The 25,385-nt window shown below is 44.4% G+C and overlaps 1 protein-coding gene across 5 annotated transcripts in view; it reads right to left on the reverse strand.

Annotated features, from left to right (window-relative positions):
- The window catches only part of dnmt3ab (DNA (cytosine-5-)-methyltransferase 3 alpha b), a 37,126-nt gene that overhangs the window by 6,915 nt on the left and 4,826 nt on the right, over positions 1–25,385 (reverse strand). For 2 of the 5 annotated variants that reach the window (XM_070978612.1, XM_070978610.1), the window contains exons 3-13: positions 25,217–25,324; positions 20,360–20,711; positions 14,208–14,254; positions 12,158–12,304; positions 4,717–5,064; positions 3,269–3,427; positions 2,927–3,034; positions 1,919–2,075; positions 1,629–1,775; positions 637–681; positions 89–168 (exon numbers count right to left, since the gene is read on the reverse strand). In XM_070978612.1, the coding sequence (XP_070834713.1) occupies positions 89–168; positions 637–681; positions 1,629–1,775; positions 1,919–2,075; positions 2,927–3,034; positions 3,269–3,427; positions 4,717–5,064; positions 12,158–12,304; positions 14,208–14,254; positions 20,360–20,711; positions 25,217–25,324 (1,698 nt within the window). Of the gene's footprint in view, positions 1–88; positions 169–636; positions 682–1,628; positions 1,776–1,918; positions 2,076–2,926; positions 3,035–3,268; positions 3,428–4,716; positions 5,065–9,757; positions 9,902–12,157; positions 12,305–14,207; positions 14,255–20,359; positions 20,712–25,216; positions 25,325–25,385 lie in introns of those variants that run through there. The other 3 variants (XM_070978614.1, XM_070978613.1, XM_070978615.1) reach the window with 2 other exon arrangements.

Below are 25,385 nucleotides of genomic sequence, written 5' to 3' on the forward strand. Positions count from 1 at the left end.
TAAAAACCAACATTTTATGGCGACGCATCAGCTGCTGCTTGGAAAACTGTTTATTATAACTTAAAAAAGGACCTTCATCACATCTTACCTTACAGCTCTGGCACATTCCTCCAGCAAACAGCGGGTGCTCACGGCTGACATTCAGACTTCCACAGGAGATACAGATGTCTGCAGACAGAAGTGCAGTGTATTTAAAAGGCGGAGGTCCGAGAGGTGTGAACAGTCCGCTGCTGCAGCTTCGCGCGTCGATGAAATTATTTGTGATGCAGGTGGAGATCTAATGATCTTAACTGGTATGTTTGGAGAGAACTCAAAGGGAGTCGGTAAAGCAGCAAAATCATCCATCCATCCATTATCTATACCGCCTATCCCTTTCGGGGTTGCGGGGGGCTGGAGCCTATCCCAGCTACAATGGGCGAGAGGTGGGGTACACCCTGAACCGGTCGCCAGCCGATTGCAGGCAGCAAAATCATGCAAATGTTATTTCTTCACATTTACTTTCTTAACACAGATGCATGCATTTCTGCAGCTTTGCTTGTCAACAACAAGGCAAACGTCAGGCGTCTAGGTGTTCGTCCCCTGAGAGGCCCCCCGGTGCAGCTACAAGCGAGCGCTCACAGAAGACACAGCACTTACCCTCTATGCTGCGGCACTTTTGTCTCACTTCGTGAATGAGTCGCTCTGAAAAGACAACACATGACACACCCAGTGAGAAAGAGATCTCCTCTCACCATCAGTTCAGTTTCAGCTCAGTTGTCTTCTAACAGCCATGAATAAATTGCACATTTGCCGTGTAAAATATTGAGAACATCAGAGTTTATAAAAAGGATATCTGAGCTTAAATTTAAAGACATTAGGCAGATAAATTCTGTCATTTAAGAACCACAAAGGCCCCAAAATTGACCCCTGTGGTACACCAAATTCAAGAAGGAGCTATTATTATAAGAGAAATGTTCCAAAAGAAGATTTCTGGATCAGTTTGGCATTAAATCCAGCATGGCTACCTTTTCATGTTCATTATTACCTCCAACCCACTTCTGGAGTATAGCTGTTTTATTGCCTCATTAAGTTCTCCAATTTAGGGTCAAAGCTGGATAAATAATGAGATGCTAATGGATCTGACTCACAGTCCGAGCAGGAGGGGATAATTGGCTGATGTATGAAAGTTGATGTCAATATTATTACCAGAAATAAATTATAGAGAGAGCTTCAAAGCATTTAGCTTTAACATAAGTAAGTAAACTTTATAAAGCATCACAGTTCACGAGTTCACAACTAAGTTCAGAGAATGGTTAAAGTCAAACAGCAGATTTTAAGCATACCTTTTCTAGACCACACAAATACTGGTCTTTGTTATGTTACTGATACTCATCATCACGACATCCCGCAGTAATATCAACACAGCATGTTTGGGACTAAACCCAAACAAACATCTATTCATTGACTTCGGAACAGCTGAAGCCTTTTTTGCCTCGTCTCATCACTCAGCTTCATCTTCAACCTGCCACCCTAATGGACCTCTTGTCCACACACTACTTCTCTGACCACTTACTCCAGTGTAAAACTCCCCGAGGGAAGGAATATAGAGTTCACGACTCCTCTTTAACATAATGAACGAGGCACCTTACCTCGTGTCCTCTCATCAATGATGTCCTTGACCTTGGGTTTCTCTGCTGTGCTTTTGCGAGGCTTTTTGGCTGGAGGAGGTGTATAGGCTGCAGCTTCCGGCTCCACCCACATCTCAGGGTAGACCTCTTTGTATGGGTTACGCTCCTCTGCGAAGCACAGCACAGCACACAGTTAATGTACAGCCAACAGTGTGAATTATTCTACTGAGTGCTTGGAAATGTAAAAAGTCAAGACTCCCAGTTAGCAAATGTCCAATAATTCAAGCTGCGCAGTATCGACTCCTTCTTACCCTCTGGTGGCTCTAAGGCCTTGGGTCCAGTGGGCTGAAATCCTGTCATAGCCCAGTCAATCATCTGCTTGTTCAGCATTTCCACTGATTTGGAGGTTTCTGTCTCATCACTGTCGGGGCAGGCTATGAAGGCTTTGCCTGCCCGACTGCTCGCCACCTATCGACACATGAAAACATTCAAGACTGAAGCTCACCCTCCATATACTGAATCCCGAAAAGGGTCTTAATCCTTTTCTCTTTACTCGTCATATAAGCACTTATTTTGGCTTTAGACTTAAATGTTAGTTTGACATATTGGGAAATGTTCCAATTCCAAAAAAAGTTAGAATGCAGAAAAAAAATTCAGTCATTTACAAACAAACTGTTTACCAACAGGGTTCCTGAGCTCATGTAGTCATATTCTTTATCCAGTCATGTGTTCACAGAGTGATGAACCTTGCTCCATCCTCGCTTGTGAATGACTGAACCTTTCCAGGATGCCCCTTTCATACCCAATCATGATACTCTCACCTGTTACCAATGAACCTGTTTACCTGTGGAATGATCCAAACAGGTGTTTTTGGAGCATTTCACAACTTTCTTGGTCTTTAGTTGCTCCTGTCCTAACGTGTTTGAAAGGTGTCAAATTCAGGATAAGCAGATATTTACATGGTAAAACATAAGATCTACTGTATTTGATTAAATAAGTAATACATGATAATTTGTGAGCTTTAGAGGTGTGTTTTTTAACTCAGAGCCAGGCTAGCTGTTTTTACCTGCTTCCAGTCTTTATGCTAAGCTAAGCTAATCGTCTGTGGCCCCTATCTTAATCTTTAAAGCACAGATATGACAGCGACATCAATCTTCTCATCTAACCTTCAGAAAGAAAGTGAATAAGCACTTTTATCAAATTATCGAAGTATAGCAGAAACTGTGCAGCGCTATCTAATACAAAAAACACCTTGCAAGCAACTGGAACGACAAAATTAACAAAAAAAACAACAACAGTGAGCTCAGTTCAGTACTCACCTGTAGCACTTCATAGATGGCTTTCTTGTACATGGGCTGCTTGTTGTAAGTTGGTTGGTGAAAAGCATTATTGAAGGAACTTAAAGGCAAGAGTTTCTCTACACAGACCTGTAAAGTACACAGAAAATTAAATGTTTACTTCACATGTTAGAGGATGTCTGGAGATTAATGACTCTCATGTTTATGTTGGAATATAGTGATTAGTTGAGTAAATAAAGTAAAAAAAAAAAAGCTCATTATACAGTGTGTGGTTGTCACTGTAAACGGAAGGCTGTTTTGCTTAATTTCTGGTGAAAAAAACAACACCTGACAGCAATATTAATGTTGGCTCTCCGCACTCACCACTGAGAATTTTCCATCTCCAAACCACATGACCCATCTGGTTCCCTCGGCAGCTCTGCTCCGTCCCGTCATCCACCAGGATACGATGCGGCCTGGCCACCACGAGAACCCTCGCAGCTTCCCCCAAACCAGCTCGCCGATGCCAAAACCACGGCCGTCCTGCAGCCAAAATAAAAGACAAATCATCCGCTCTGTATTAACTTCTGGGCATAATTGTGAAACATTTTTAAACACTGTCTGCCTCAGTTTGGGAAGTTAATTCAAGTCTATTTTAGTTTTATAGCTCAATATCACAAATTTGCCTGAAGCTTACGACACTCTCTATCCTTAGACCCTCGATTGTGACTCCTCTGAAAACCCCTTTAATGGGGATGAAATTGAAAGAACCCTCAGGGGGAGCAACCGAGGACGGATCCCTCTCCCTCTGGAGACAGACATGCCGGAGGTGTCATGTGTGCAGACCAGACCGACAGCAAGTTTACAGTATGGACGAATCATACACAGAGTATAAACATATATGAAGAACACGGATCGGGGGGACATTGAGCAGCTTCCCGGTGCCGTCAGATAGATAAGACCTGAGCCACACGGCCTCCCCTCCACCATATAAATATATATAAAACAATACATAACAAACTGATCAAAACTCTTACGATCCCTTAAGACAAAGAAAAGCAGCCCTTTTTAAAAACTGAGGAGAGAGAAGCTGGGAATTTCTTGCATTTTTGGTTGAAAATGATTAATTTCTTAAAGTTTAAGTTTTGTGTTAAAGGGCAAGTTCACAGATTTTATGAATCAAAGTCTGGTTTGCTGGTTTGGGGAGTAGCACAATATATACAGTATAAAGCCTGTACACTGTAGACTGTAGTCTGGGAAAACAATGTCCCTCTTTATACAATCATTAAAAAAAAGATTTCACACTATATGACTGATTATTACATTAGTGGTCTAAGCTACACTATATAATGCTCGTGTGGTACACCATGTGTGTGGTATACTGTGGTCAAACTGTCAGTGGTAGTGTCTATAATGTGGCACCAGTAATAATGGTTCTTCATGTGTACTGAAGTAGCATATCACATGATCTGCTTGTGCTACGTTTGAGTCAAAGATGTTATAAATCCGGCTGCAAGAACAATATTTTCCACTCATATATTTAAATGTTTAATTTGAACGATTCTAATTATAACCATCAAATTATCTACTACTTCCCGCTGCTCGTTCAGTCTTGTCGATCGGCGGGATGTCAGTTTTTGCATGGCGGAGGCTGACGGTCGTAAAACACCTGAAGTGAATAAATTCCCGAAACGTGAGTGGCTGATTGACTCGACGCAGATTAACCCTGGCCTTAAACTAAATCCTTTTTCCAACAGAGATCTCTGTTGTGAAATCCTGTTTGTCTACAGCTGCACATTAATCAGAGCGAGCTGAGCCCAAAGCGACCTTACCTCATACTCGGGCTCAGTGTCTGCAGACTTGGGGGATGTCTTGTCTCCACCTCCGATGGCGACGGGCTCAGGGGTCGTGGCCACAGTGGGGGAGGCGGGGTCAGTAGGCTGCTGCTGCTGAGGCGGCGGCTGATGTTGTTGCTGTTGCTGTGGCAGCGACGGCTGCGATTGCTGTTGATACTGAGGCTGTGACTGAGTGTGCGACTGAGGCTGCTGCTGCTGCTGCAGCAGCTTTGAAGGCGATGGGTGTTTGATTATTGAGACTTCTTCTCTCTGGGCCTCGCATTCATTCTCCTCGTGATCCTTCATCGAGTTCATCGCTGACATCAGTTTGGCCTTTTTCTCTGCCTGAAACACAGCCAGTCCATTGTTTAAGGCGAGTATAAAGACTGGGTTTTTAATGCCGGCGGGATACTTTACTTTTCTAAATATAAACTTGTTTATCTACAGAAATACTTCTTCAACTTAACAAAAAGAGACAGATGTTAACAGAAACAGCTGTACAATTTTTTAAAAGTTGATTTAAGGTCAAACTTCCACTCACACATCCACAAGTAGGGCAGCTTAGAAAAAAAATCCCCGTCTACTAATTAGATTAAAAGACCCTTGAAACTGATAAAACTTGACAGAAAATTGTTGTAATATTAATGAAAAGAATAGGGTCACACTGAAAGGCAGATATAAGAAACTCAAAACCAAATCAGCCTCAGAAAATGTCGGCCACAATGCCCAGCTAACTAGCAGGTTAACGCTAACCTTAGCGAAGAAGAGACGTGGAGATGGTTCAAATGGAAACAAACCAGGAAATAAGTCAAAGAAGAAGAGGAACAAGCGTTAAATGTTTGAGTACTTGACAGAGTTCAGGTGCTACGGACACAATTGCTTACACAAAAGTATTGAGGCTTGCTTCAACGCCTCACTGCTAAATGCTAAAAATAAACAAGACATAGCAGGAAACAGCTTCGTGCTAAACTAGGCTAGACGCATGCTGAAAGGTACCTGCACAGGACGCATCAGACTGGCGGTAAGACAATTTCCAATTTTGCAAAATGTCCGACAGTTCAGTAATAACTGTATTTTTGGCCACTGGAGGCAGCAGGATAAGTTGTAAGCTAACACATTAGCCAAAAGTTACCTCAGACACAAAGCAACATTAGCACTAATTTGGAGCTGTGTTTTAAGCCACCGAATGAAGTCGAGTTTTAGCTTTTAGCTTAGCTCTTCAGCAGCTAAATGCTCCATTATGTTCACCAGCTAGCTGCTAACTTTGCCTGTAGGAGTGGGTTTATCGGTCTGAAAATGGCTGCCTGCTGAAGCTGGAAAAGACGCTAATGAGAGTGGTGAGAGCAAACCAAGTGTTGGGCTGTAAAACCAAAACAATACGCTGATAGACGCCAAAATGGACCGTCGAGCTGACGATAACTGTGCTTTCTTACTATGAGCAACACTGTTCACATTACACACAGTCAGCTGATCCATTCTTAATTTAAAGAAATTTATTAAACACACTACATACTTGTCCATCCACCACTGAACTGCGATCATACCATATTTGCAATCATATATTCTGCCTGAATCACTCAATAAACCGATCAGTTGTTTGGTCTATAAAATGAAAATAGTGAAAAACATCACATTTAAGAAGCTTTGACTTTTTTTCTTAAAAAAAAAAAAAAAATTAAAACCACTTAATCAGTAATCAAAATAGTTGACTGATTTAATATTTAACTAACTTAATTGTTGCAGCTCCGCTCTCAAAATTGCCTTAATGCCAAATACAGCACAAACAGAGGCTGTTAGCCTTTGTAGCCATGTAGCTTGACACCACGCTGTGCACACCGCCTCTGCAGCCCTCGTGCAGAATCTCGATTGTGGGAGCCCGACAGCCTTTGTAAACACAGCTTTATCTCCGACTGTAAGGCCCATTCATCAACAGCACGGTATACAGTAACCCTCTAGTGTCCGGAGCCGCAGCGGAGGGTTCACTGGGTTTATGGTACCTGACACTGAACCGCTAGGTCGATCAGAGAGGACGAGACGCAGCCGGGACTTAAGCCTCTCACAGTAAATCCCCAACAGCTGCACTCATTCTGATGTCTCTCTCTCAAACACACACACGGTAGGACTCGGCATGCACACACATGTTAACTTTCTTCTCCTCCTCTCACTCTTTTTTTCTTCAAAACACGCACACACTCACAGAACATATACAGCATCGGCAGTCCCATATGTAAACACGTGTTAGTCATACTATAGGCTCCACGTGAGAGCTGGGCTGCACAGCTGTGCTTACTTTCCTCGAGTCTTTCTCAACTTCTCAGGTCTCACACACACACTGTAAATGTCCAGAGGTGGACTGGGCGTGTGGGAAGAGGAGGGGGGAAAAAAAGCTGAGACTGAGAGAGAGTACAGCACAATCCTCCGTGCTCTCTCCCAGTGTGACTCGTAAACAAAAGCGCCTTTAAGGGGAGGTGGTGCTTAGGCGGCACGGGGAGGGGTTTCGGCGCAGAAGAGTAGAAACATGTGCTCTTCAATCAAGAGGCTCTGCTGCGGTTTATAAATATCTGTACTGTAGTGCTGGATGGATGGTTCAAAGCCCTCGGCCATATGTGTTAGACCTCTTGGCTCCAGCACAAGCACACTGGAGTTAGTGTTCGACAGCCGGCTTGGATGTGTGGTTCCAGATGGTAAACTGCAAAAAAATAACAAATGGCAATTGAATTGCTCAATGCGTTAGGTGTGCTGGGAGTAACAATCCGTAATCACTGTTGCCGGCTCAGACGGGGAGAAATGAGCTGAGTAGAGCGAGCGAGGTACTTCATCACTGGTGACCAGTAATCATGGGTATATTGGGAGAAAATACAAATGGCAATAAAGCAGCTGAGCTACTTTTACTGTGCTCATTTTGGTGTGTTTAGGGTCAGACTGTCTCCAGGGTTCCTTCTCCTTGGAGCCAATGAGAGAGTGACGCTGAAAATGCCAGTGGGGGGAGGAGAAAGTACAGTGGCTATAAGAACCAGATATTTGTCTCTGGACTTCTTCCCAGTTGTAAATGCCCCCCTTTTGGGGGCCTCACAGTGTGTGTGCAGCTCCACCAGCAAGACAGGCTCTCCGAGTCTAAAGGGGAAAATAGGAAAGGAGGTAGCAGAGACACAATGCGGTCTTTATCATTTACGCACGCCTGCCCGTCACTGACAGCTCAGAAATACCACCACTTATATCCGCTGTCACGCTGCGCTGAAGACAAATACCAAAAATGACAGCAGACATACTATAGATGTACAAACACAGCAGAGCAAATGAGTTTCACGCGGCGAAAAACTTCCACACTTTTTTCCCCCCTTGGAAAAATGTTACATAGGAATAATGGAAAATTAAACCTAAGTTGGTGCACTAACAGAAATTGTGGATTTAGTTAAGGAGAGAGTGAAAACAGAAGCCCTGCAGGCCTCTGGCAGAGTGCAGAGACATGTTGGGTGCACAATAAGGGATAATCTGACTTAGAGGTCTGTGCAGCATGATACCCTGAGGGCTCAAGGGGTGACAGAGTGCACTGGGAGGCAGAAAAAAGAGAAGAGATATTGGCCTCTGGGGTGTGCAGATGATACTGTAGTATCTAATCTGGGCTGTGCTTGTTAACAAAAAGGTCACGTTTACTGCATAGTGTCAGTTATTTATAAGACAACAACTGCCTGTTATAAAGGCTGTTAACTTTATGAGGCAAATTTCTTAGTCTCAAAGAGTCAAAAGTGCAGTTGTGGAAATGAAACACCGCCTTGAAAACTAGTACACCGGCAAAGACAATAAGCATCAAACAAATTAGATATTAGAGGGAAAAAAAGTGTTAAAGTAGCAGCTCAGGTGCCATCGAATCAAAACCAGCATTCTGCAAACTCGGATTAAAGGTAAAAGTTAGATGAAACAAACTGTCAGTGAACATTACTTCCTCACACAACGAGCCTTTGAAGCAACACAAAGGAGTTTGACCTTTGAATGCAGTCGTCTCTCATGCGCAACAAGCAGCAGAGACGCAGCAGGGACTGTTTTGTGTAATTGTTTGATGGATAATACAGTGAAATATGTCTTCAGTGCACAGACCCAAGCCTATCTGCAGAGCAGGGCTGCTTACATTTAATAAAAACTTCCTTAAGTCACGACAGGTGTAGTTAACTCAAGAGATGCATCATACCGAGCACGCTGCAAAAGCTGATCCCAGAGCTCAATAACGGGCCGCTTTCAAAGTGGAAATACTGTCTGAAAATGCATGAGTGGCGGGTTCTGCTGTGCAGCAGTGTGGCTACTACATTCATTAGCCTGATTTTAGCACAGATCCCTACAAAGGCTGTGCATTTCATGAGTGGCCTTGGGGGGTCACATCAAAATAGGCCATCTGGTTCTCATTGTATTGCGTCCTTTTAGGAGATAATTAGGAATATTACAGAGTCAGCCATGAATACATAAACAGAATTCCCCATGAATCCACAAGTGGAGTTGTTAAAAAAGCTCCCTGAGGAGGCTGCTCGGCTTACTCCAAAGCCCTCTAAAACCTTTTCAAGTAATCAAATTACACCTCTTGCAGGAAATCTATGTTCAGAGTCAAACAGAACAAAGTGCACAATGATAGGAAGGAAAAGAATTTGAGGCCTGCACAACAACTTCACCTTTTTCCCACTTAAATGTTATGTAAGGCGGCTTTAAAAACACAGCCGCGTTCTTAAGGTAAATATATCTGCCCCAAAACAAAGCTGCACTCGTCTGACATTTCTAGGCACTTCTATGAAACAGGAAATAGTTGCAGCACACATCAACCCCACGGGAAAAACTTTTTTCATGCAAGCAAGTTTTTCCCAAACACGGCTAAAGCCTGCTCGCTCTTCCTCTTTTAAAGAGACGGTTTCCCTTTAAGCCGTGCAGAGCAGATGGTTCACGAGAACTCTCGTGGAAATACCTGAAGTCAGCATATTCCCCTCGCTGTAAGCAGGCTAATCAAACATGCACACTATCCCCCCGTGTTATCAAACAAACAATGCAGTGCACATACCCATACACACCAGCGCGCAACCCTCATAATCCAGTGTGGGGCTTGAGTTTTTTTCACCCCCACTCTCAGGGTAGAAGAGATCGCTTAAAAAAAGAAAGCATGAACATTTCTTTGTCTGGGAATTCAGGGTCAGGTGATTGCCGACAGGAATTCTGGTTGGCTAGAGAGGACTTGCAAAATGTTGGCAGCGAGCCAAGAGGCTGTCTTGCAAGCAGGGCTGGAAATTTGCTGCAAACCTCATCTTCACCCTCATATCCATAGCACAGAGTTCATTTCCATAGCTGGGGGAGGGGTCAGGAGAAGAATGGGGGAGGGAAACAGAGAGGGAGAGACGGAGAAGTCCACTGTAACACAAGGCACATGAAAAGAGAGAGAGAGAGAGAGAGAGAGAGAGAGAGAGAGAGAGATCCTGGAGAAAGTGCAAGACGGCAGTAACCCTTTCAGCCACCATGTCGTCCCTGCTGCAGAAACATGCAACAGCAAGAGGCTCCGTGTGAGGAGCGCAACCCAAACTGAGGGCTGTGCATCATATTACTCCTCAGGAAAGGGCTTTGATGCCAGAACAAATCAGTCTTTGTGCAAATTAGATCAAAGCTTGCAATACGCCAGATGAGAAAAGGGGGGAAAACCAGGCACAATCAAAATTTGCATCTTGCAAATCCTCAGCCTAGTAAAAAATCTCAAATCCTCAGCCTTGCAGAGGGACTCCTTTAAGAGAATCCACCTCTGTGTGCAAAACGTGAGCTGCCTACTTGCCTTGTATTTTATGACATTTCACTTGCGGGACCCCGGCATGTCCTGCTAATTTGGCAATATTTCCTCCCTGGAGACATTTTTATGGCCGCTCTCCGAGCCTTCTCAAGAGGGGAGCAGAGGGGGGCGGGGAGGCAGAAGAAATGGAAGACCCCATGTTGATACTACGGAGACTCCTCATTATGTAACAGATGAAGTTGCTCTACATCACATTACTACCAGGAGTCACACTGAACATGACTAAGTAATGAGCAATGTGGGGAACTTCATATTTGTAAGATTTAACATCTTGCTGCATTAGGAGCTTTCATTCATGGTCCGAAAGGAAATCAGAGCTTGGATGAGTTATCACTTTCTGTGTGATCGCTCTGACTGTGGTAAAAATGACCCCTCCACTGGCACTGTCCAATCAAGCAAAAATGCTTAAAAGAAATCTTGAAAAAAACAAACAAAAACAAAGCGCTTGTTGACAAAGTAACGTTCTGTACAAGGTCTATAATTTAGGAGCAGTTTCGAAGGTTTCCATCGAATCGTGTGATCTTCATGGGTCGACGGATGTTTGCTCATTTGTCACAGAACTGCAGGTTTCTCTGGAAACTTTCTCTCTGAGAAAAGGTGAGATGAAAAGTTGGTTCTTGACCTTCTGGATTGATTGAAAAGGTCCGTTTAGTAGCTGTTCTGGAGCTCGAGGAAGATCACGTGATGCAACTGAAAGCTCCAAAATAGCCACTAAAGGGAACTTGTGGCGAGACTGTTTTGTCAAGAATGAACGTGGAACTCTTTGTTATTGCTCTGCGTTTACATGGAAGGTCTAATTGGAGCTATTTCCATCAAATTGAAATCTGTTGACAGGAAGTCGAGTTCAGACCAAGTTCAGCTCTGTATTCATTTGAAAAAGACCAAAAATTGAACCTGGCTTAACTTTAATGACTTTTTAATGTGTTACACATGTCTACTTGATACTTGTCAATTCTCGTGATGTAAAATAAAGTTAATGTCACTCTTTAGCTCTTCAGAGCAGTAAAATCCTTCCTCATCACATCATAAGCCAGGTGGTGTCTGACAAGCCTTCAAAGTCATGGATCTCATCACGATTCCTGAATTTCACTGTCTTACCAACACACGCCCACCAGTGCAGCCCCTTCCCACTCCCAACACCAGCAAAGTCTGTGCATCATCCCGATTAACAAGGACACCGTTTCTGGATAGAGACCATCTCCATGGCCTGCTTCTGGAGCGTGAAGGAAAATATGTTTTTTGTGGTCATTCGGGTGAACTGACCCTTTAACGTAGCAGCAATTCGTCACAGCTTCGAGACACCGAAGGCAATCAGAATGATGCAAATCTAAATATACAGCAACATTTTCATCCAGGAAGCATGAATCATGTCAAAGCATCAACACAGCTGCATGTGATTTCTTCTCTGCTAATACAATAGACAAGAACAAAGCCAGGAAATGCTGGAGCTGACTGAGCCAATGGCGCTGGAAACCCACAGAAATAAATGGTACCTTCATGAGATATCAGATGACCCATCAAATACACTTGGCCGTGAATACACCACAAGCCCTGTCTTTGACCCTGGCAGCTTTTGCCTGTCACTCACCCTGAAATCTACGGTGGCTGGGACAGAGCTGGGGTACTCACCTCCATCTTCCACTTGGCCAGCCACTCCTCTCTGGTCCGCTTGCTAATGTAATAAGGGTCACCAGCCTGGAAGGTTATTCTGGGCATGGGCCTCTGACGAAGGCTGATCTCCCAACCAACTCCCCTTCGCAGCCTGCCTCGACCTCCCTGTTTAAGGTGTTGAAAAAAAAAGTTAGCTACTAGATCTTGATTCTTTCCTTTAGAGTTTAGAAGCATCCAGATTCGTAGTAAATCTGTGCATCAATCTGTCACCAGAGCCTGTGAGACAGACTCTAGTTAACGAGTGGTTGAGGCGATGGGGTCGTCTAATTTCTAAAAAGATGATGACTCACATGTTGGTGTGCCGTACGGCACTATCAGCTTGTGATTGGTCAGGCAGCAAGAAGTGATGCCACAGTGTCTAATCACAACTCCCTGGCAACACTCTCAAGGTCACCAGCACCAACTGATGCGAGAAGCTCCCAAGTGTATTTGATATTTCAAATCTATACACCATTAGGTACCATTTCTTTCACAAGTCCAAAGGCAAGAGAACTGCTCAGTTTTTCTGGACCTTGAAGAAGAAGCCCTGAAGACAGGCGAAGCTTCAAGTCGAGCAATGGTGTGGATACAGTTTACTGCAGGTGTCAGAAGATTTAATGATACACAGACAGAAGCTTGAAGGAATAGTTTGATGTATTTCTCAGCCTCTTGCTCAGAGTTAGGTGAGAGGATGTACACCACTCCCACATCTGTCCGTGCATTAGGAAGCTCCGGCTAGCTTAGCTTAGCATAAAGACTGGAAACAGGGGGAAACAGCTAGCTGCCAAAAGGTGACAAAATCCACTGACCAGAAACTTTAAAGCTCACAAATGAACATGTCTGATTTGTTTAATCCATACAAAAAGCCAGCATGTTACTACACTGTAGGAACTCTCAAAAAGCAACAAAATGGGGAAATAATACTTAAAATGAGCAAAATCATCTGCCAACAGAAGAGGAAATTTTCACGGATCAAGATTTTTAAATGAAGTAAAACTTTTGTTTTACTTCGTACTTGTCTGTTGATCAAACAGCTTTATAATTCTGGAAATTCTAGTTTCAAGCATTAAGTTGCTCAGAACTACTCAGAAGATCACAGTACAAAGATTTAATAACTTAAATTAGGACAAAAAAGCTTGAGACAAGTGAAATGCTCTCACATAAAAACTGCCTGGGAAGAAGACACCCGACAGACACCTTCATTTAAGATATTTCATCTTACTTACTTCCTTACTTACTTTTGCCATTGTTGGACAGAACCAGTCTAGTTGTTTCCTCCACTTTCCAGTCTGCATGCTAAGCTAAGCTAAGCTAACCAACTGCTGGCTATAGCATCATGTTTACCTATAAATCCTCTCATCTAAAACACCTGTATTTTCCATAAAGTGGAGGAATTCCAAAGCTAAGCTAACAGGCTCTGGCTTCTTATTCAATGGACAGATATGAGAGGGGTATCAAGTGTCTCATCTAACTGTCAGCAAGAAAGCAAATAAGGCCTGAAACTGTTCCTTTATGGGGGCCTGTGTACCAAACTATGTTTGGATAGAGTCAGGCTAACTCTAGCCCTCAGTTTCCAGTCTTTATGCTAAGCTAAGCTAACGGGCTGCTGGCTTTAGCTTCGTATTTATCTATAATTCCTCTCATCTAACTCTTGGCAAGAAAACAACTGTATTTCCCACAATGTTGAACAGTTCCTACCCAGCTTCATTCATGCAAAACAACACGTAAACTCCCCATATCAAGTACACAACCAGCATGGGCTGATGTTTTTATTACATACCTGTATCCTGCTATATTCTGTATTTCTGCTTCAAAAACTGTCCCGTTTCAAGTAAAAAAAAAAAGCACCTTTGCTTCTGTTCGAGCTGCACCACGACCGTCTATCATGCTGGCAAGCAGGGGATTTGTGGTTTGTGAGAGGAAAGGTAATTCACCCAAAAAAAGGAAGTTACAGCCCTGGCAAGTGTGAAAGACACCTCAAGAGTTACGTCAGCCGGAGAACAAAGACTCAACAGAGCAGAAATCTTACCTCGGTCTTGACTGCATCACCCCCGTCCTCCTCCTTGTGCTCCACATCTAGAGAGAAGACAGCGACACAATGGATGGCCTGAATCATTCATAGGAGAGTGGAAATTGACCACATCAGTTACCCTCGTATCTGTGTTAAACTCGACTGGCCTCGCACTCATCAATAAACCATATAACACATTTATTAACCCAAATTATTACGCTCGCCCTCCACATCATCCATTAACTGTGCGTTTGATCAAATTAAAGTCAAATTAATATAGCGGAGGGGAGATAGCGGCTCGGGGAAACTCCTCACGCGCGCTCGGAGTTTCAGATCGTCTGCGATCACGGGAGCTTGTGCGCTCAGGTGCCGTATGAGGGTTTGGAGAGGCTGCCCAGGTTATGATGAGTGTGGAGAGGGGCCAGGTTTACTTTGGCAAATGTCACACTTCTGACCTTATATCCCCCCTTCCTGAGATACACAGCTGGTTGCTATTAGCATGGCCCCTCCCACACCACCGACACTGAGCCGTAAAGGCAACAACATACTGCTTCACTTGACTGTGGCTCGAGGGCCATATATAATTGCCTTGCCAATCTCCAAAGCCTCAACAGGACCAAGACATGAGTCTCCTCCTGCTGCAGTTGAGTTATGAACAACTGAAAGGCAGACAGACGCGGACACTGCTGTAGAAAATGGTGGTAAAGCCAATAAAAATTGCTCTGCTGTTAAGAAAGTCAATATTTTATATTTTCCAATGATAAAAGTCAGTAATTTACCCAAGTTCTACAACACTGAGGTACTTGTACACACAAAATAATCTCACCTTGAGGTCCATTTAGTAGCTGGAGCTCTTGTGGAGTGGTGGTGGAGTTTGGTATCATGGAAATGTTTAAATTCCCGTTATTTCTGAGCACTTTCATGAGATTTCAAACACTTTACAACATGGACGAGAACTCCCCAACACAACCATGACAACTGGGCAAACGTCCTGCTGATGAAGCTCATGTGATATGACTGAAAGCCCCGGAACAGCTGCTAAATGGACCGTGAGGTGACACTGTCAATCAGCGACTCGTGCTGGAGTTCCTCCATTGAGTTCCACATTAATGCACTGCATACAGTTCAGCTGATAAAATATGTTTATTTAATTGTACAAAAGTAGTTAAAATTAGCTTCACTATGACGTTACAGTGTTCAGATGCTCCACACATGTTAAAAATAATATTAATAATCCAGTTGTATACAGATCGCTGCCCTGAAGTAGAGGTGTTACCTCAGCCCATACACAAATATTCAGCACTTCAGAATGAGTAAAGGTGCAACTAGATTATTTTCAGTACTGATTAATCAGCCCGTTATTTTCCCAGTTAACTGAGTAACTTATTATCTACTTTGTACTACTACCTAATAATCCTACTATCTACTATCACAGAAGACTAAGAAAAGCTGCAAGTACCTTTCTGGGTATTCTGTGAGGAGTGATTTTGGGGGCTTTGGATTAATTGTTCATCAGAATTGCTGCCTGTTAGATTAAGTACTTTTACTTGTGACACACAGTCTGCGGCTTACACTTCCAAAAGCTTTTTTAAATTGCAGTATTGCTTCTTTTAAATAAGTAAAGGAGCCAACACCGACACACTGAACGGATCCAAAACTCTTGGAGTTCTATTCAGAGTTTCTTAGAAAGACAAATATTTTCCACAGGAAAGAAAAATGTCCATATACGCAGAGGAGGTTGCACAACCAAAAGCCGGAGATGCAGCAGGAGGCTAAAGCTCGTCAAAAATAGCACAGAAAATATTTGGTGAAACGCGCTCTGAAACCGCAGTCTAATAAAAATGTCTCAAACACAATAAAAGCTCCAGTTGGGATTTCCCATTAACTTGGCCGTGATTTAAGACAACGAGGGCATGTTATTCATTCTTAACCGGCATTGTTTTCCTGTGTTCAGCGGAGCGGCGAGGGGTGAGCCAGGGAGCAGGGATACCACCGAACTGAAACACCAGGACAGCAGTCAGGATCCGTGAGAAGTTTCTCACCCCAGCAGCGGCAGCAGAAAAAATAAGACAAGGAAGCCAAAATCAGCTCAAACTCCCACCTCTGATATTACCGAAACAATGTCTAATTCCAATTTAAGCAAGTGTTTCTGAAAGCGCCTCGGTGATGTGACACCGGCGGAGCTTCTGCACATCATTCAAGCAGCTGTGGCCGAAATTAGCGTGATGACACAGCCTGAGTAAACACGGCTATCTGCAGAGTCGAAGCCCAAACACTATCATAACACTTGAGGCCTGAGAGGCGAAGGACAACTTTTGATGGCGTGTTTTCTGCACAGCCAACTCCGGCCTGTCAGTGAAGTGCCCTACAGACCTGTCCAAACAATAGTCCGCTCTCTTAGCAGCCTCTTCAGCTTGGTTCCATGTGTAGCTGAGCCCCCGGTTCCTCCCTCCCCCCTTGCTCTTTTTTTTTTTTTTTTTCCATCCCTCCCTGCTCGGGTCTGGTCTCCCCGTCCTCATCGGGAATAAGTGACTATATAACAAATCGGTGAGGCAGCGCGGACTGCCAAGGTCATTGGGTTTGTGAGGGGAGCTGGCTAACGTTGCCCACAGAGAGTATACCTTGCCAGTTTGAGTGGGTTCCAGCTCTCGTATTGCTAGAGCTCAGTTCCACTACAGCCGGAGCTCAAATCCTTCCTGTGCCCTCCAGATGGATAACAGAAACCCTGTTTAGCTGACTATCGATCCACCACACTGCCCCCCACCAAGGACTCTTCCTTCTGAGATGAATGCACCAACGCTCCCTCTGTTCAAACTTTTTTTTTTTTTCTGTAATGGGATTAATATCTGCCCGCATGTATATTTTAGTCGCGGTCAGGTTTGCTGCTTAGTGCATTTAAGGTAAATCCAGACATCATGCAGGCGCAACAGTAAGTGGTGCTTTTCGCATTTCCCAGAAATCATTCAGCAATTAAACTCTGGGCAGCACTGTGGGCTGTTTTTGCTGATGTAATCTGAATTAAAAGTCTGTGTGCCCCCCCCCCCCTTTTTTTTTTTTAAACTTGCACATATCCACTCCAGCTGCTTTTTGCTCCGGTCGCCTGCTCCCACAATTCTCTGCTCACTAACCTGCAATGTGCACAGTGTCCTATCAGTGCTGTGTCACAGGCATCAAATACTGATGCCCACCAGCAAATATGTGTGTGCACGCCGCACACACACACAGTAAACTATCCACACCACGCTATGTTCACACATCACGTGACCGCCGATGCCTGCCTGCAGCCTTGAGAGAAACCAAAAAAACCCCATGTCACTAACATCTGCTGCAGGTCTTGAGGGAGCCGCAGACCCCGTGCAGACCTCTAATTTGAATTTCTGCACGTCCTTTCTTTGGCTCTTGCCAACACGGCCTGCGCTGACTACTTGGTTCCTCTTTCTGTTGATTCAGTCTGCTGTTGAAAATGCAAGAGACGGTACTTCCTGTAAGCCGCAGGGCTCAAACTGCCACTGCCAAACACCGTACTGTAACAAACCGGATGGCAGTTGAAGAGTTATGAGTGTGACTGTGTTTAGAGATAATTAGAGAGATAACGATGAAATGACCACACAGCTAATGCGTTCTGTCGTTGGCTCGCTGTGGCCTGTGCACTGCACCAGGACTCATCAGGGCTCCTACAATATGTGACAGATTCTAGAAACCCTGTTTGAGTCAAATCACTTTTGTGTTATGTCAATTTGATAAACCTACTGACTATTCAGTCTGCTATTGGTCACATGTGGAAACCAGGCTGACACATCTGTAGCTCTCTACATGTTTCTGCTACACAAGTGGTTAAATATGCAGGACAGTGCAGATGATCTGGTGTAATTTTGTGGGATTTCTTCTCTTTATATGCTCACCTTTAAGAAGTTAATGCAACAAAAGGGAGTTTTTCATAATATGTCCCCTTTAAAATGTAGAACAATGTTAAAACTAATTACACATGCCATGATAATGTGATTAGCTCAGATTAGGGTCAATATTTAGGGTAAAGAACTGCTATAGTAAGGAAATTCGAGATACCGCTGACTCTAACAATGCTTGTTCCTACACTTCCCATAATGCAGCTGGACAGTGTCTTTGTCTTAGCCCCTCTCTGCTTGGTAAACCCAACATGATGACATCATCAGGGCTATCTATGAGCCAAAGACTTTCTAAATGTTTCCACAGGTGGACCCTATAATAATGATGTAATAGACCCTCCTGTGTGAAATCGGCGCACTGTCCCTTTAAGTTTTGGTCATCCACCCTGAAAAACCTAAAACGTGGTCTAGTCGCATTCTCCTGCCTCATCTTGCTTTAATTCCTCATCCTCATTTCAAACAAAGCCCTGTGCAACAGGATGAGCGTTAACAATGAGTCTTAAACTCTATTATTGTTTTTAACTGTCACGTCTCTGTGTTCACCACTGCGCCGCACTAAAGCCTCGCAGCGCCGGATCCAAACCCAGATCAGGGAGCAGAGCCGCACACCTGGTTCAGAAAACCCGTCTTTAGCCATCTGCACCAGAAGCCAACAGGGTTCTCCCAGATTTCTGCTTTGAAGTGAAGTAACAGATCCTAGACGCGCAGATCAGGTGAATACAGAGTGCAGACTCAGTTTGTAAAGAGTTCTGGGCACGACGCCATCCACCTGGCAGGGCCCCCGACAGGGAGGCGGCCACAACAGAGACCTGCCAGCTCCCAACAGAGGCTTGTTGCCAGGAGACGAGTCGCTCCTCCCCGGGCTTTATTTACTGCACTCCTCATCAAGGTCATAGCCGGTGTCTCTGTGGCCGAGAGAGTAGCGAGAGAGACGCGTGGCTGACAGAGAGAGAGAGAGAGGACTAAAAAGCAGAGCGAGGGGAGCGGCTAAGTGAAATTGTTAATCTCCATCTTGGGCTAAAAACTACCTGTCAGCAGCGCTCTCTCCCACAATGCCCCCCTGATTTATATCATCTTTACACACCAATGTGGTCCACTGCAGCACTGTGGCTGCTGTACATTCACTTCTAATGGACCAAAACACAATGCAAAATTTCACCAAATTTAAATCTATCACAATTAAAGCGTCAGCAGTTTGCATTTTTCAGATGTCGTCATTATTTCAGGAAACATATTAGGCTGCATTTTGTATTAGAACAAGTAACGTCGCCACTTCCTGTTTTCTGACCAGAATTCACACAATTCAGGAAACTAATGATTGTTTTCATATTCGATTCAACTTTACCCTCCCGATCAACCGTTTGGTTCATTAAATATAAGAAAGCGGAGACGAATTCCCATCACATTTTCCTAAAAGGTGACATTTTCAACTCACTTCAATCCAAATCACATAAGTGCTCATTTTACTAACTTTATAATTATTATTTGAATTACTACTTCAATATTTTTGGGTATCACTAAGCTGGTCACAGAACCTGCTCTTCTATGTTCTTGTCTGATTAAAAAGCGTTTAATCTCATTTTTTTGGTGTTTTTCTGAAACTCTAACAAAGTGTAATCTGCTACATGGAGTATTCACATTGTAAGTGCTGCTCTTATGTCTCACGCGTGTACCTTTTGATGTTTTAATGAACTTCTGGACGGGCCAAAGACAGTTTTCCACCTTTAGACAACTGAGTTTTGTTCTATTCGAATGATAAAATGTGATTAACTGGCAGGAAGTGAAATGTTTCCACATGCAGATGTTGTGGCTCCTTTTTTCCTTTTCGCTACATGATTTCAAAGCTAATCTGCTCATTGTTTCTCTCTTTCTTTCTCACTGCAGCTGCTCTGCACATTCACATGCCGACCGGTTGGACATGCTGAAAGCATTTGGTGAACTGCAGAGACGCTGACACCAAGTGATACACAGCATGAAGAATAATCAATATGATGCGTTTAAGAGGAGTATTGGTACAAACGTACCCTGATATCAGCCCGTGCCTTTCCACTGTGCGGCGGCATGAATGCGACACTTTTAGCCTGAGTGTTACTAATCCTGGCAGCGTCAGCGCCATGCTCTGTGTGTCTGACACCCATTTACAGTTCATTACTCAACATCTTGTCCTCGTCACATGACTTTTCCTGCTGGATCCACAGAGAGCGGATCAAACGGTGGCCGAGCTGAATGAGCAGAGGCCAAGAAAAAAAAAAAAAACCCACTCACATTTCGTTGGGCGCTCCAGTTTCCGCCTCCCTCGTTTCTTGCGTGGCGTCGTCAGGCCGTCTTCCTTGTCTTTCTCCGACTCGCGCTCTTCCCTGCTGAGGAGGAATCCGTTCCCCTGGGACGGGCTCCGGCTCTGACCCTGGGAGCTGTCCTCTGCCCGGCAGGAGGAAGGGTCTCTGGGGAAGCCGTTCTCCACTTCCCTCTTCTCCTGTTTGGGGAAGCAGGCGTCGGACGTCCTGTCTCTGTGCCCGCCCACGTCTCCATTGTGGACCTGTGCTATGGACGGCCTACCCACCCCAGTGTAGCTGTTGCCCACACCCACACTGCCCTTGAGAGTGCCACAGCTCTCGACCTGCAGGCAGGAAAAGAGGAATTGGAAATGTTAACATCCTGGCACTCCATCAGCTTCAGAGATTATTATAGCTGCAGCAGCGTGTCACAGTTCGATGTGTTGTGCCTGTCAGCAGTGATGACATATCACTGGATATACTGTAGCTGGATGCGCAATAAACAAAACCTCTCAGGAGTTCCAACAAATCATCCAGCACGCTCGACAAAAGGGTCATCTGAGTGAGCAACAATGAAACAGCTGGCATTATCAGAGTGAGGATAAGCGCTCCTCACTCTCTATTGGCTAAATGGGCTATTTAGCTGAAAGAAAATGAGAATTAAAGCATTCATCCGTTTCATATTAGATAAGCTTAATTTCATCCCTTAAGCCTCCTGGGCTCTATCTGGACAGAATCAAGATTGTAGCTCAACTTCCACACTTATTAGTCAGTGAATTATGGCATTTCCCTTTCAGCTCTGTTAAACTAGAGTTGTAAACTTCAAAGCCGTGCCAGTAAATCTGCTGTACAGCCGTTAACTTGCAAGTGAGGAAGGGATTACATTAGAGTTCATCAGGTACACTGCTGAGCTTCCTGTACTGCATTTATCATTACAGCAGCACGGAAACATGTCAGGAATGTTGGCCGTTTGACAACAAAGAAGTTTTTCACTCCGTCCAGTTTGGAACGCCCAGTTAAACTATTTCATTCTACGCGGAGGAGTAAATTCAAACAGAGCTGACCGGTCTGAAGCTGCGGTTTAAGCTCCAGCGGCAGGCTTTCGGCTCTTGCACTAAAAAAAGCAGAAACTGTCTTGGAAGAGCGAGAAAAGATTCTTTTCAACTCAACCCTTTGAAGAAATGTGATAGTGTCTGCGCCACTGCCTAAAAATAGCCCCAAAAACACACTTTCTCAGACAATCCCATTATTGGGTCACTGGGAGCAGAAAGTGGAGCATGTCTTTTGAGATCAGACTGTCAACAGTGATGAGAGCAGCGCTGCAGCTTTCATCTGCTGTCGATGTAGGTACAGCAGTTTGCATTTAAGGCAGGCGTCAGCAGCGCCCCGGGAGGCGTCCGTCTTTCAGCAGACGATATTTCGCAAACCCAAGATCCAGTGCTACAGGGTAAAAGGTCGACTGTAATCTCATTCCGGCAGATTGAGGAGGGAAACACAATGTAAAACTAGCTTTAATGTGACCCAGAGGCCTATAAAACGCCTGTGTAATGAACGTAACGCAAATTATGCGGAACAGATCTACAAAATAGACTCCAGTGAAAGTCGTACTGTATCGTAAAACGAAGCTACGCCGAGCCAAAGTTGTTTTTTAGGCATTCCTCGCAGGCCGCAGAGCTCTCAATGACTTCACCCTCGCAGTAGCTGAGAACAAATTAACTGTAAATGTTGAACAGTTGAAGAGCGGCGCTCCGCTAAATCTGTTTGACATGATGAATGAAAACAACAAATCCACAGCTCAGGCATTATTAATATTCTGACTCACTTCACGAGCAGAAAAAGGGGTTGCGGAGCGGCGTGTGGGTTTATGCAAACAACCGCACGAGCGCAAACAGACACATGCACAAACTCAGGGAATATGCACACACACACACCAACAGCACACACAACTGTCTCTGAAAGAATTACGCAACAGATTACTGACCCAGTGAACTACATGAGGCCCCTGCCAGAGGTCAGAGGTCACGGTTGGTAAATCCGGCTGCTCAGACAGGCAGACAGAGGTCAAAACAGAACTCAGCGCTGCAGCACTGCGACTAACTTTAATAAACTATTAATTGATCGATGTATAATGTTCTATTGACAAGCCAAGTCTGCAGTTCCTCTCAGCTCCACAGTTTCAGCTCACTGTGTTGCATTTATGGCCCACAACTCCGCTGCTTTGGTTCACTCTTGGCGCTCTCATTGTTAAGATCTGATTGGTGGAGACCAAAAAATTACAGCTTAATTATAGAATCGGAGTGATTTCTTCAGTCCTCGGCTGGCAGCGTATGTTAGAGTACAGCATATGATGAAACTGCATATTATCATATGAATTAGAGTAATTAAAAGTGATTAAAGGGATGACACAAAAATTACAACACATGCCAAGAAATGCATTAAGAGGGAAGCAGGTGCACCGAAAAACAAACGTCATTCATGCCTCGTTCTGTCTGCACATATTCAGTTGTATCTGTTCAATGATCAGTACGTTCTCAACTTATTGATTAACTCCTGATGTTACGGCAGCCTTGAAACATGCGGTGAAAACACACTTTGGGTTTCACTCACACAGGCTTCAAGATGACTCTTCAGTAGGTAAATATTGAGCGCAGATGTAACCAGGTGAGCGTTTTTTACCCTCCTGCAGACGAGCTGAAGGCGCTACCGCGATGCTAAAGAGCAGCGAGATCAAACGAATACTTTACTCTGCATTTTTTATTCAACGTCTTCTTGGAGGGCTTGATCTGACCTTGTCCATGATTCTTTATGGGAAAAAGTTTGTGACCGTCACCTTTACCAGACCTCTGATCCTCCAGTATATTTAGGATTCAAACTCCAAATCATGCCTTATGGCCAGAACATTAAGTCGGCAAGCACGTCTTTGAGTGACTCTCATGCAGAGAAGAATAACAACAACGAATCACCTATCTGACTGGAGCGTCTGGCGCATGTGGTCAATCCCCCACAGCTGTGAAAACACTCGCCGTGGCGCCCTGATTCTGACTATAGCTTTTCTTTAACTGCGATTGGTGGCACCACTGCGCTGCCTTAAACGCGCATCCAGCGTCTCCCTCCACGCCACACATACATATCTGTAAATATTTTTGTAATCCCTTTTTGGGCTTGTTGAATCACACTGTGAGAATTAATTAACATGATTTGAAGCAGAGGCTTATGCAAATGATAACATCTCAGGGAAAAAAAAGACTCCACGTTGGCCCAAGAGTCATTACTAAATCAGGGCTTTTAACTACAAAAGCATCACAAACAGATTACAAATGGTGTTGGTGTAGTGTTTGCGCCTCGCTGAGGAACACGGCGGAGTCTGTGTGATGTTTATGCATGAGTGCGTCTGTTTCACGAGGCTGAAACACCTTCAGATTTACGTGAAGGCTGCTCACAGCTGATCTTGTGCATGTATGATTTCAGAGAAATTCGCAGAAATGTTGCAGAAACTTTTGCATCTAAAGTCTGCGAGTTAGCGTTCAGAGCACCGTGTGACACTAAAGGTCAAGGCGCGCTTAAAACCAACGACTTCACGTGATGTGTCATATGGAATAAGTGTTTGCAGTTGTTCCAAAAGGCCACACTTTATGGTGGGGTGAGATGCCTGCTGTCATAGAGGGAGGGGGGCAGCTTCTATTCAAAGGCATTTATGGTTGCTTGGGTCAAGACCTTTGACTGATAACTCTGGCAACATGACATGAAACTGCGGATTCTTGGTTGAAAAACAAAGCAATCAGCGCCACATGGGACAAACGATTGGCCAATCAGCATCAGGGGCGGGACTAACGCCATTGTAAGAGGAGGGTTAACAACAATGGCGACTGCTTTAGACAAGACAGACGCTGCTATCAAGGCTGTTTGAAGTATGGGTTACTTTAAAATCCAAACTCTGCTTTGAGGGCATCAGAGTCAGGCCTCTGCTGATTGGTTAGGCTAAATCAAGCCGGTGGAGTGGAGGCGAGGTCAGACTGACGATGAAACAGAGCGGAACGAGTCGAGCGCTCTGTCGTTCACCGTGTTGCACCGGGACGTTCATTCACCTTCACACTCTCCTGGCCAATCTCTGCGTGAAGTGGGCGTGAACGCCCGATCGTCTGCTCTGAGGTCTGTTTTTGATAAAGCCGCTCAGACATCAGACAGGCAGAAAGGAATCACTGCCTACACCTATTTACTCCGTGGCTCACAGAGTTTAAATATACACGATTACTTAATGAGGTGAAACTGAATATGTCTGACTATCGGCCTCGGAGGGAGGGTTTCATCCTCTCTCTCAGCCTCTCGGTGTTTATCCCTCACACAGCTATGAACGCCTTCCAGGAAAGAAAATGTGCCCGTTCATCCCCATGCTGAAATGAATCATGGCGTCTCGCCCTTCTCAGCGACAGCGGGATTTTCACCCCGCGAGTGTGGACGACAGCTGCCTTAAGATGTGACTGGACGAGCGCTTTTTTTCTGCCTTTTCTTTGACGCTGAAGAAGCAGACAGGCAACAAATGGAGCGAAAGACCCCGGCTGGAGCAGAACTGAGGATACTGCTGCTACAGTGTGCAACACGTGCTGTAAACTTTGGGCTACCATGGCGCTCCGTATGAAGCAGCGCTTATCAAGCATACTGTGGCCTTAACTAAGCTAACTAAAGAGGCTCTTTAAGGGTCTTCTTATTCAATACTTAGATCATTTTGGAATTTAGAAATTATTTCACAAGAAAGCACCACTGAACAAACAATAAATAAAGATGTCACCATAAAACAGCATTGATGGATGAATGGATGAACGATGCAGCTGTAAGAGAGATCAACGCTCACCGGAAACTGCTTGCGCTTTCTTCCAGGCTTGCCAACTTTACAAGAGGCACTACTCTTAGCCGGCTTCTCCTCCATCATCAGGTCCATGTCCAGGATTGTGCTTTCGCCCTGTCAGAAGAAAAAACACCATGATGTGAACTCACAGCCTGCAAAAACTGGAGTACCAGCG

Source organism: Chaetodon trifascialis, chromosome 14 (assembly GCF_039877785.1).
Source record: "Chaetodon trifascialis isolate fChaTrf1 chromosome 14, fChaTrf1.hap1, whole genome shotgun sequence".
Classification (NCBI taxonomy): Eukaryota; Metazoa; Chordata; class Actinopteri; order Chaetodontiformes; family Chaetodontidae; genus Chaetodon; species Chaetodon trifascialis.